The sequence below is a fragment of the Macrobrachium nipponense genome, chromosome 42 (assembly GCF_015104395.2).
Source record: "Macrobrachium nipponense isolate FS-2020 chromosome 42, ASM1510439v2, whole genome shotgun sequence".
NCBI lineage: Eukaryota > Metazoa > Arthropoda > Malacostraca > Decapoda > Palaemonidae > Macrobrachium > Macrobrachium nipponense.
This window is the reverse complement of record NC_061103.1, coordinates 16637531-16649320: the sequence shown is the minus strand read 5'-3', so window position 1 is coordinate 16649320 and position 11790 is coordinate 16637531. Positions and strand designations below refer to the sequence as shown.

At 41.7% G+C, this 11790-nt stretch overlaps 1 protein-coding gene across 6 annotated transcripts in view; it reads right to left on the bottom strand.

Moving 5' to 3' along the window:
• LOC135212988 (beta-TrCP-like) overlaps nucleotides 1–11790 on the bottom strand; it is a 210964-nt gene that overhangs the window by 63473 nt on the left and 135701 nt on the right. For 4 of the 6 annotated variants that reach the window (XM_064246760.1, XM_064246759.1, XM_064246758.1 and 1 more), the window contains 3 exons: nucleotides 9653–9814; nucleotides 3259–3493; nucleotides 2499–2674 (listed from right to left, as the gene is read on the bottom strand). In XM_064246760.1, the coding sequence (XP_064102830.1) occupies nucleotides 2499–2674; nucleotides 3259–3493; nucleotides 9653–9814 (573 nt within the window). The remainder of the gene's footprint in view (nucleotides 1–2498; nucleotides 2675–3258; nucleotides 3494–9652; nucleotides 9815–11790) is intronic. The other 2 variants (XM_064246762.1, XM_064246763.1) reach the window with 1 other exon arrangement.

Here is an 11790-nt window from a genome sequence, read left to right as displayed (position 1 = left end):
CTCAGGATAAAAGTTTCATGCCTTTGCCCTGGGAGCAGTACCAAAATAACAAGACTAGAGAGTCAACCTGTTGCCTTACTAGTGTTATGCCAACTCAACTAAGAGACAATAACCAACTGACCGACTGATGGGTCCTTCACGTACCTCTCAGGCTCCCCATAACTTGACATCCTTGACACAAGGAAAAGATAGGAGAGAGTTCGTGTCCCTCATATGCTTCCTCACCCAACACCATGCCAGCAACCGCCAACGGGCCAAGGGTACTGCAATTCTCAAAGACTGTTTCAACGTCTTTCAAATAATGTAACGCAAATATCAACTTACACCTCCAAAAGGTTGATTGAAGTATGGCAGAGAGAGACAAGATATGTTTAAAGGAGAGAGAGGCAGCCACAGCTCTGACCTCATGGCTCTCACTTTCAGCAATGGAAGCAATTCCTCTTGTATCTGGGAGTGAGCTTCAGAAATTAGGCCTCCGATAAAGAATGAGAGTCCGTTCTTGGAAAGCGGAAGGGAGGGATTCTTGACTGAACACCAAGAGGAAGCAAAGTTAGGCCTTGTATACAGTCAGTTGGGCTGAATCTTGACCCCCTCTTTCTCATCCTCTGAAGAAACTGGTGAAAGATCATCCGCCGTCTTAGGGGACTGTCCCACTGGAGGAGCTTTCTTAATGTAACTCAGAATCTCCATCAGCTGTCTTTTCAGGGAAGTGAGAGAGGGATCCTCTGATTCTGTAGCCGATTCTTGCATTTATTTCTTAGCATTGTTCAGGAAAACAGATTTCTGTTTTTATTAAATTTTAATAATGAAAGCCACTCAAACAAATAATATTACATTCCAGAGACATTTTCCTAATAGAAAATGGGTTGGAGTGACTGCTATAATTATACTTTGCATGTATGTAATGGCAGATATTTGTTCTTTGAATGATTTTAATATTCTAATTAAACAAATATTTTTGAGCAGATGACTTCACGCCCCCCTTGTATCCTCCTCACGCCCCCCTAGGGGGGCAAGCCCCCTAGTTTGGGAACCACTGGTCTAGGAGATCCAACGGGACGGGCAACCACCTCTGCCACTGACACTTCACTTTGCACTTTGTCACCACCCACTTTCTCCACTTTATCCATGAAGCCACTAAGCAACACTCCCAACTCTGCAACGGAACTTAAAACTAGATTAAACTTGGCATCAAACTTATTAATCCTTGACTCAAGACTGGCAATGGCATCGGGTTCAGTAGCATGAGAGCTGAGCACTGGGGTAGAAGGAGGGAGAGAAGGAGGACTGAGGATAGGAGAAAGATTTTTCCCAGGAGTAGAAGGAAGAGGCAGACCAGAGTCTGTCTTAGGCCTAGAGGAAGAGTCCCTACTAACAGACGCCCTGCTTTCGGCTCTAGCGGCAGCCTTCCCAATCCTATTTTTCTCCAACTTATTAAGGTGGGACTCTTAAAAACTTCCACCTACTCTCATCCCACTCCTTACATTCATCACATGTACACTCTCTTTTACATACCCGACCTCTGCACTTGGTGCACCTAGTGTGTGCATCATACTATAACTTGGTCAGTCTAGTCTTGCAGCCTTAGGTGCAGCGAAGACTGGAAGTACTAGAATCAGACATACTGATAAACTAAGAGAACGAAACTAATGATGGTAAACCTAACAAAATAATACAACAGCACAGAAAGAAAATCAGCTAAAGCAAGCACATCACTGACTTCAGGCAACTAGAAAGCAGCAAACACAAACATGGGAAGCGTAAGACAACACCTTGTTGGCTGCACGACATAAAGAAGAATGATGCTATCGGCTAATGTCGCTTTCGAGTTCCCTCTGTGGTGGGCAGGACCTGCCAGCCATGCCTTGCAACAGTCACTTGCACGCAAATTTTTTAAATTTTAGGATGTCGTGCGAGGCTAATCGTTAGCTAATTAATTACTTGATAAGTTACTTTTTACAAAATAGGCATTTTATATATGCCCATTAATTTTCTGTTGCTGTAGGCATTTTCTCACTGAGATCAGCATGCAACTTCCTCCAACACTTTGCTATGAGTTCTTTCTTAAATTCTATAGTGCTTCTGACCTTTTTTACTGGAGGGCTAGCAATTGGAACTTTTTTTAGCCCCAAGATGGCTTACTTAGCAGTTGTACTTGAATAAAAAAAAAGCACAAAAAGCACATAAACAGCAAACACAAAAGCAGAATGGGTCACGAAAGATGGGATGCTTTGTTTGGGCACTCGATACAGGGTTTAGTCGCACGCTGGGCCCCAGATGGAGCATTTCCAAGTGTATACAAAAACTGAGGAAATGTACAATAACCAAACCAAATTTTTGTAGAAAATGTCTACGAAAACTGAAAAGTACAAAAAGAGAGGCATACAAAACCCGAGGTTTGACTGTATATAAACTTGTCAACTAAGCCAAGAATTCCATAGGTGGCAGAGCATAGGGCATGAACAACTATGTCAAAAAATAAAGAAGAAATTTCTTACTTGCAAACTTGAGATGCCTGAGCCAAAGAGACAGGGTCTAGATAAGAGAAAATGATAAGGGCCAGACCAGGAGGTAACCAACCAACAGGATCTTCACAGTTAGGTGGACAGCCAAGATGCAGTCTTCCCCCAATGGCTATAGAGAGCAAGTGCAGCTGACTAGGTCCTATATGTTCCTGAAAGATGACAAAGATGACAATATTATATGCAATTTACACTGAAAAAGGGGAGAAGGAGGGGTTGGGCAACAAGATAAAATGATAAAAAAAAAATAAACGATATAAAGTACAAAGATCTTCACTGATTTAAAATATTAAGAAGTACGTACTAGGGGGTGAAGAGATGCTACAAACATTCTTTGGTAATGCTCACAGTTACACTACATGAGGTGCACTGACCACACTACCCTCCTTCAGGGATACATATATCAAAGTTATATAGGCAGTTCCTGGTTATCGGCAAGGATTCTGTTCCAACGGCTTGATGATAAGTGAAAATCATCGATAAACAGATTTTGGCGCCAACATCCGGTTAACAGTGCCACTGTTGGGTATGTACTAGCACTAATACTCTATTATCAGCACTGACAACTGGAAATTGGTGCATTTTGGCTCTGAAAATCGCTGAACTTTGGCAATCTTTGCTGCTACACAAGTGCCATAAAACTGGATCACCGATAACCAGGGACACCTGACATACTTGTGCTTTACTGTCTTATTTAACCTTTGCCCCCCTGAAAGAAAAATGACACATTCCTTACCAAAAGTTCTGATAAAACAAGATTTTTCTGTTCATCCGTGAAGCTGTTGAACCACTGACGCATAAGAGTAAACTGTTGCTTGAACTCTGAAGGAGAAGGAGGAGAGACGGAAGGGCTCATTGTGCAATCTCTTCCCATTCCTCCTAATCCACGCCATCCACCCATAATATGAGGCTTGTAGCGATGAGGAAGGCTATAAGACTTACGCGGCAATTCATTCCAACAACCCATGGCACTGTGAATTACAAATGTTCTACAATATGAATTATGAAGGTACTACAGTATGGATTATGAAAGTACTATACATAAACATATGACTACAAGAATTATGGACACTGCACATCACTCATCCTAAATGTGTAGGATCTACATGACAAAGTGGGCAACTAAGTTGCAGTAATGCAATCAACTTCCTTTTTTCCTCATTTTATTTAGCTTATTTTGTTTGCCAACAATATAACATACCACAAAAGTGAATAGTGAAGTGTGGGGAAGGAGGGGTGGAGTACACAGTTGATGAGTTTTCTATATATCTACAGTTTATGTACTAGCTAACTTTGTGGAGTCTATTCATTAACTGTGAATAACTTAGAATAAAAATGTCTCTCAAAGAACTGAAAATCTGAACTTCAAGATAGGATACATGAAATTACTAATACTGTATATGGTATTTAAAATCTTTAACTTGAAATTTTGCCTTGAAAATAATTGTTTTGGTAAAGTTCTATCAAACAATGAAGGCTTCTATAATGCAATAAAGATTTCTTCAAATAAAAAATGTCCTCTTAGTACAGTATCGATGACTATACATTACAGAATTTCCTATTCCAAGCAAAAAAGACTACAGCTAGAACCTGCTGCAGACAAGTGCACAATAAGCTACTAATATTCTGATGAAATGTTTACACAATGAAACTTTTTCCTATGGTTCAATGCATATCTGGCCTTATAAAGACAGGCAGTTTCTGGCTATCGGCAGACTCGGTTAATGGCGATTTGGTTTTGTGGCGCTTGCCCAGCCCCATAAAATTGGCAATTTATGGCGCCATAAAGGGCCAAGTTTTGGTTATCAGCACCATAAGATGCTGATAATAGTTATGGTGCCATAAGGTGCTGATAATAGTTATGGCGCAATAAAATACCTAACAGAGGCGCATTAACCGAATCCCGGCACCTTAAATCTCAAGAGTTTCAGTTCATGGCACTTTCCGCTTATCAGCACCCCACCAAGAACGGAACCCTAGCCAATACCAGGAATGCCTGTAATGCTCATAGAATGAGCTATGATAGTAGAGTACTGTAGGCACTGTCCTCATAGGGTGCATGTTATGGGTAGGCAACTATTTGGTTACTGGCGGGGTGCTGATAAGTGAAAACTGCCATTAACCGAAACTCAATGATTTATGGCGCCAATAACCGGTTAATGGCTCCTCTGTTAGACATGTTATGTCACCATAACTCTACTATTGGTGCCTTATGGCACCAATTACCGGAACTCGGTGCATTATGGCACCATAAATTGCCACTTTTATGGCGCTAGACAAGAGCCATAAAGCCGTATCACCATTAACCGAGTCTGCCAATAACCGGGGACTGCCTGTATTGTATTCTTATGAGTTTACATTACTCAAAGGGGTACTGCACTCACTAATCTTACTGTTTTAATATGGAGTAGTTAATGCCTAAACTCAGACTCTGGTAGATGTACTGCTGTTTAAATATGAAGAATTTTTTAAATAAATTTTTAATCCGATGCATAGTTGAGGTGGAAGCACGTCAAGACAGTGCACTTGAATCCAAATCCAGGACATGCACCAATCTTTCTTCCAACCCAGGATGAAACGTAAGAGGGGCGGCTAGAGGTGGGCAATTAACATTATGACCTCAGGTTTGTTAGCTATGAAAAATACCAAATTTGTAACTAATTTGTATTTTTCATAACTAACAAACCTGAGGTCTTAACATTAGGATTTACTAGCGCCAAGCTGGAAACCGGTAGAATTAAAATTACACTTGTGAGATCCAGGGCCTATTGGCATCTATACCAGGACACGGGGCATGTATACCCAGAATGCCCACGGCTACCTGTGACCCACCAGTTATTTTCCTACCGCCTTTAAGATAAGACATGTTTACTGTCTATCTGATTTAAAGCCGGTTTTTCAGTTTGCCCGTTTTTTATCCAGTTCATTTTTCATTTCTTATTACTTTTTTCTTTCTCTGAGTGTGCTGTCATTTGTTCATATGCGGAACAAACCTTCGGTCTTAACAATAAGATAGACTCATACTTGGAGGGAGGTATGAGAATCCTGAACCGAGTGGGGGATCGGCACACCAGATCATTCATTCTTCTTGGAAATGAGATTACTGAAGAAGAAGACCTAAACCTTTGAGATATTGGATATCTAACGATCAGTCCACTGGGTTCAAATATAAATATAAGGAAACATGACCAGATTCATTGCATTCATGGAAGTTCAAAAGAACTATATCTGTTCAGGCAACAAACCATGTCATCCACAAGAAATGGGCTTGTCACCACTCCTGACTCCCCTTGCTGGAGAGAAGAGTTTTAGCAATTGAGAAGCAGATTTGCATGTTGCATGGAACATGAAAAATGCTTTAACAGTATGGCTGCAACACTCACTGCATCAAACCAGTTCCAGTATATGATGTGTCTATTCATCAAAATGCCTGCAGGAATGAAGGAGAAAAAAAGAAATGAGGCCAATCAACTCCCTCATTCCCTACTCCACACAATCATCTTATGCAAGATACAAACTGTCCCTCCAGGGGCATTGGATGAGTCACAATAGTTGAACAGCCACCACTGGACCCTAGGGAAAATGTGTCCAAGGATCTGTGGACAACGTTTTTCATGCAGAAGAAAGTGAAAGTGGTTTGAGGCAGTCATGAACCAGCATTCAAAATGTATGAACAGATAAGTATTTTAAAATGCCAGTGAGGAACATACTCCTCTGGTGTCAAGCGCTTCTGCATACACCCAATCGGTGGGAAAACTTGATGATGAAGAGTCTGCTTGTCTAAACACTTAGCGTAGACAACTGAAAGGGTGTCCTAGGGCACCTCTTTCTTAACCTGGCTTGTGTTAACATGAAGACTACGATGCTGACCTCTAAGAGACGAGACGTTCAGATAACTACGCAGTGCTTGAGGGGACCCTGAAGCTTTCCAACATTTCCAAGGAAGCCTGGGTCAAAAGGAAAACTGCTTACGAAATCAGTTTCCTGGAAGATGATTGACACATGGGCTGGAAGGGGGCTGAGAGAGAAAAATCACAAATTTTTTTATTAATTTGTATTTTTCACAGCTAATAACCCTTCAGTCTTAACAATAAGATAATCTTCTTGTGCCAGCTGGAAACCAGTTAAAAGCAATCACAATTGTAAAGCAAGGAATCTGTGGCATCTGGCAACTCAAGACGCATACGAGGTGGAAGCTGGTCACCGACCAGGCATAGAACCCCGTGACACATCAGACTTTCTTTGACGCCTTGTTTATCATGGAGTCCTCCAATTCTTCTAGGCCTTGTCAATGCATGTGCCAGGAAATTCGAGGATTTCTGTGCTTCAGGTTTTTGGCTGCTACCATTACAGATCCCCATACTACATGCAGTAGGTTTTTGGCTGCTACTATTACAGATCCCAATACTACAAGCAAGTAGGTGTCAATCTAATTTTTGTGCCATTACTAATCCTTGCTCGGAAGGTCGTTCCTGGCCTGTGCTGCAGTGGAGGGTATTCTACAAGAAGAAAGAGCATCGTAGAGTATCTATTTGTTCTTATTAGCAAGCGTTCCCTCTGCATCAGTTGTAACACTGTCTCCTTCCTTTTCTTACATTAATTCATCATTGGAAGTATCAGGAGTTACACAGGGTGAGATTACGTTTAATGTAGCCCCCTCTCCCGTGAGATATAATGTCCTTCCCGAGAGGAAGGGGCTACACCTTCTGCTTCCTTTATTTTAGATTCTGAATCAAGCAAGATGGCGGCTGTGGCTGTTTAGGCGTCTCTAGGCCTACAGGGTGCCCCCTTTAGATGGCCTACTCTCGCATTTCTTGGCTGCTCATCACCCCCCTATGGCCCCTTGACAGTCACCCCATCTCCAGGCCTACACTACTTTGGCTCTCGTGTGCCGCCTCCTAGCATTCTGTCTTTGTCAACATCGACACTTACTGGGTCGCCCTTTATCCCTCAGCCAGTGAGGCCATTGACCAGTGCTGCCATTCAAGATGTCTTGACGTCCCTCCCAGCATTCTCTCAGCCTATGATGTCAGCTGTAGTGGTGTCTCTGCCTCCTGTTATTGTGACATCATCTCCATCTTTGCCTATGATGTCATCGCAACCTCTCGCTGAATTATCGGAGACGTTGTTTCAAGCTATGGTCAAGAGGTTGGACTCTGTTTTCCGAGAGAGGTATTCTGCTTTCTCTGGCATGAAGAGACCTGCTGTCTCTGGCAAGAAGAGTCCTGCTGTCTCTGGCAAGAAGAGTCCTGCTCTCTCTGGCAAGAAGTCATAGAAGGAGCAATTCTTCCTCTTCTCCTTCTGGCAAGAGATGGTCATAGAGGGTGTAAGCTCTTACCTCTTCCATCTCCTTCTGCTTCTTCATCTTCTTCTCCTCTTCCTCCCCCTCGAGCCAAATGCTGGAGAATTCTGAACTTTGTGGCGTCATCTTCTGTGAGAGGAGTGCTTCGCCAACTACTCTACATGGACATTTGTCTCCTTTACACGTACATGTATGTGGTGCCACGGAAGTGATAGCCCTCCATCTCAGTCTCCTGACCCTGTTCCAGTCCATCGTAAAGATGATAAGGCTCTGATTAAGAGGTCAAAGGTGCCTGCTACGACAGTGTCTCCTGCACCTTCTAAGGATCCTTCTCTCTCCAAACGCGTTGCGGTTGACAAACTCAGTCCGAGGACGCGATTCTTGTTCTCCTTCCAAAGACCGGAACCTTAGGGATCGGTCTCCTTCAGGATGTTCACTTCAGCATCGTTCTCTGTCTCGAGACTGTGCTTGTGTTGTTGCAAGGCCGTGTACTTGATTTGTCGCATGTCCATGTATGTGATTCATCCACGAACAGGTTTGGCTTGAGGCCATGTACGGGTTTCTTCGCACTTGACTGTGTTCCAGAACCCTTTGTTTCAGGATCTTCAGAAGTTAGGGACTCCACTCCACCTAGTAGGAGGCATGATGCCTGGCGTCCTAGGGAAGCCTCTCAAGTACAATTAGGGAAGGATGAAGATCCTTCCAAACCTTCTTCTTCGTGTCGTCTGTCTTATTTGCCAGTATCAGAGGGGGGAGAGACCCAGAAATTTCTGTCTTCTTTCTCAGAGGTTATTGATCTCATTCGTGAATTCAATAATCTTGGGTGTATCCAACGTGAGCAAGACCACTCCAAGTTCTTCAACCACCCCGAGGATTCTGAGGGTGAAGAGAGGTCCACATCCTTCAGACAAACTAAACAAGTCCTGTAGCACCTCACCAGTATCAACAGAAGGAACTTACTCATTCTAGAAAAACATTCAGAAGATCTTGTCTACTGAACAGGAACTCTGAGTGTAGAGGAACCCTTTTGATGTCACCATTCACAGCAGCAGACATCCCACCTTGTATACGTCTCACAAAAATCCCCCGAAGTAATAAACTTACATGAGTCACTGTTTCGCAAGACAGATCTCGTAAGAGATACTGGATCGACTCTAAACATGAAGAGATAAAGATCCTAGTGATTGGAGGCATCTCTCCTAAAGAAACTGGTGAAGAAGGTTGTGCTAGGGAGGAATCTCTCTTGGCTACTTAGTTTGGGGTTAAGGAACTACTAGGGTTAACCAGAGAAATTGGAACTTATAGAGGACCTCTGGCTTCCTGTCAAAGAGAAAAGATCTAACATAGGTCTTTTCCAAGTAGACAGCAAGAGATAACAGGATAATCCAAGGGGATGTCCTTATGACAAAATGCTCAGCACCAATACATTCTAAATATCCTACTATCATCTTATGCATTGTCAAAGCAATTGCACTGTAGACAGGGGAAAAGTCCTTGAGCTGCCCAGGAAACGTGCATCTCCTCTGTAGGTGATCCCTTCTGATGACATAAGATCAGTATGCTAATCATCAGAGGACACATTCTATGATGATAGGATATGCTGCCCCCAATAGTATATGTTAACTTGCTTAAGGCTGATAATACACAATCCTCATGAAAATCATTAGTCTAAACTGCAATATGTCAAATTCTATAATGGATTCAGATAAATTTAGAAAGAAAAATTAGGATAACTACAGTAATTATGAAATAAAACACAACATTCATGTCAAAAAGGATCAAAATGCCGTTAAGTCACAGAGCAAAAGATCCTACAAAAGAAACTCACCCAGCATGGTTTCTGTTGATTGCAGTTTCTTTATTGAGATTTCTATCATATGTTCCATTGATAATGGCTTCATTGACAGTCTCAGGAACAAATGAAGCGAGGGAAAGATCAGAAACAGACAGGCTTCGAGATTGGCTCCCACTTCTTGCCAGGTGGTGACTGCTGAAACATAAAATGAGAAGTTGATAACTGAACTTTCTGTAAAACAGAACTAAAAATAAAACATTTTTAACACTTTTGATGGATTTGATATATAAACGTCTTAAAAATACAACATTTTTAACACTTTTGATGGATTTGATATATAAACATCTTATTTCACTTAAACTACACTGAGATAATGATTCTCTGCTAGCCAAAAAATTCACTGATAAAGTCTTGAGTCAACTTCACAGTAAGGAACCCTCACTTAGGGTAACCCTACCAACTGTCACAAGGGTCACTAGCTGCCTCAGTAAGCAATTGCAGCAGCAGCAATATAAGGTTCACTGGAATCAAAATGCCAATAAAATGTTCTTCAAAATGTAAAATTCCATGATATGCACTTAGGGGCTGCTGAAGTTAACCTGGAAAAATGAAAAGTGAGAGTCCTGGTCCAAAAGTACGGCAATGGTATTTAATAAAATACGTAGTGGGAAGGATCCATATACTAATGTCTTCCCATATACGTAATTCATAGTTTCTATGTGATGCAAGTCTCAAATGTCTGTCAAGAAGTATGGTGTATGTATTGTTTTTTATATGCTGGAGTAGCATTCTTTTAAAAATGATATTGTTATGATACAATAAAGTTTTATGCATACTTACCTGGCAGGTATATATAATTAAATTCCCACCCTCCTCCCCTCAGGAGACAGGGTTCAGAGAAAATCTGAGGAAAACGGGAATAGTTCCAAGTACCAGCGCCACGGGAACAGGGTGGCCATCACCTGAACTACCAGTGTACTAGCGGTTGCCGCGAGTTTTGAAATTCTGCCAGTGCATCAAGAGGATAAGCTATATATATACCTGCCAGGTAAGTATGCATAAAACTTTATTGTATCATAACAATATCATTTTTATGCATGACACTTACCTGGCAGGTATATATATAGCTGATTGACACATTTGGAGGTGGGTCATAGACAGCAACATCGTCATAATTCAAAAATTAACTAATTTTTAAAATTACTATTAGGTTCCTTACCTGCAAAGGTAGCTGACTTCGTAGGTCCTGCCTCTTAGCCTGCTAAACCTTAGTAGCTCTCAACTAGGATGTGACCTGTTTGTTGAGAAAGCTAACAACAAGGGTCTGACAACTGGACATGACCAATCTGCTGACAGAGAACCCTAGCCCTCATTTACCACGGGCATTCATGCTAGGAAAGTTAGTCACCTGAACCACACACACATACAATAATAAACACTACACCAAAAAACTGAGCAGGTATTAACCTTCTCAGACAACCATAAAAAACACTATAACCTAATTAAAATAAAAACCTAGCATGTTATTAGGTTATGGGGTGGAAACTCCTTTGCCCAGTACTGTACCTGAGGATACGTACGGGCCTAACGTTTGACAATTATCAAAAGTTGTCTTCATGTCTCTAAGGTAATGAGAGGCAAACACCGAGTTTGTCCTCCAAAACGTCTAATCTATAATGTCCTTGAGGGCTAAATTTTTTCTGAATGCTAAGGACGTAGCTACCGCTCTCACCTCATGAGCTTTAACCTTAGTCAAGCCGACGCATTCTTCCTGACAAAGTAAATGAGCTTCCTTAATGACCTCTCTTACAAAGAAAGCCATCGCATTCTTAGACATAGGTCTAGTAGGATCTTTAACAGAACACCACAGAGAACCAGAAGTCCCCCTAATGCTTCTTGTTCTTTCTACGTAAAACCGTAAAGCTCTTACTGGGCAAAGAACCCTTTCTTGTTCTTGACCTACTAGATCAGCCAGTCCTTCAATCTCAAATGATCTTGGCCACGGATGCGAAGGATTCTCATTCTTGGCTAAGAACTCCTGTTGAAAAGAACAAACTGCTTTGTTGTGCTTCCAACCTACTTGCTTGTCAATAGCTTGCAGCTTGCTAATCCTTTTAGCTGTAGCTAAGGCTACTAAGAAAATAGTCTTCTTCGTTAGTTCTCGCAAAGAA